Source organism: Myotis brandtii, unplaced genomic scaffold, assembly GCF_000412655.1.
Source record: "Myotis brandtii unplaced genomic scaffold, ASM41265v1 scaffold1956, whole genome shotgun sequence".
Lineage (NCBI taxonomy): Eukaryota > Metazoa > Chordata > Mammalia > Chiroptera > Vespertilionidae > Myotis > Myotis brandtii.
In genome coordinates, this window is record NW_005357294.1 from 477,327 (window position 1) to 478,082 (window position 756).

At 63.0% G+C, this 756-nt stretch overlaps 1 protein-coding gene across 4 annotated transcripts in view; it reads left to right on the top strand.

Annotated features, from left to right (window-relative positions):
* MROH1 (maestro heat-like repeat family member 1) overlaps positions 1 to 756 on the top strand; it is a 45,121-nt gene that overhangs the window by 22,606 nt on the left and 21,759 nt on the right. For all 4 annotated transcript variants that reach the window (XM_014538660.1, XM_014538658.1, XM_014538659.1 and 1 more), the window contains 2 exons: positions 194 to 246; positions 621 to 728. In XM_014538660.1, the coding sequence (XP_014394146.1) occupies positions 194 to 246; positions 621 to 728 (161 nt within the window). The remainder of the gene's footprint in view (positions 1 to 193; positions 247 to 620; positions 729 to 756) is intronic.

The following is a 756-nucleotide window of genomic DNA, read 5'->3' on the forward strand; positions in this document are numbered from 1 at the left end:
TGGGAGGGGCCTGAGCCAGGTGGGGGTGCTGGGCGGGGCCTGAGCCAGGTGGGGGTGCTGGGCGGGGCCTGAGCCAGGTGGGGGTGCTGGGAGGGGCCTGAGTCAGGTGGGGGTGCTGGGCGGGGCCTGTGCTGGGTGTTCTTGTCTGTTTGACGGTCCTGCCTGGCAGGCTGACTGGTGGTTGTCATTTCAGAACATACTGAGAAGACCCTGTCACAGAAGGAATGGGAGGAAAAGCTGCTGGTGGTGAGAGATGGGAGAAGAGACCGAGGGGTGCCCAGCCTGGGTGGGGAGAGCTGGGGGGCTGTAGCTTTCTAGGGTTGTGACACCTGCCTTGACTGAGTGGCCTGCCTGGGGTGGGACAGATGGGTGTCTGGGTGAGGACTGTCACAGGTTGCCGTCCTGCTGTGACAGCCAGATTACAGGGGCTTTGAGCTGCCTGGCCACGGCGCCTTCTGTCTTCCATTGCCTGGCCCAGAGCTGTCCGCACCCTCACTCATTGCATGTCTGCCTGGACTCAAGGGTCACCCCCCACCATTCAGAACCATGGCACAGGACCACCCTCCCCAGCCTGTTTTGGGAGGCCAAGTTCCCAGCCTCCCTGTTGCTCCTGCCTGCAGTTCCTTCGGGACAGTCTTGCTGTCGTGTCTGACAACACATGGATCTGCCAGCTGAGCCTGGAGATGTGCAAGCAGCTACCCTGCTACAACGGGACGCCCCAGGAGAAGGTGTGGGGGGGGGAGCCCCAGGAGAAGG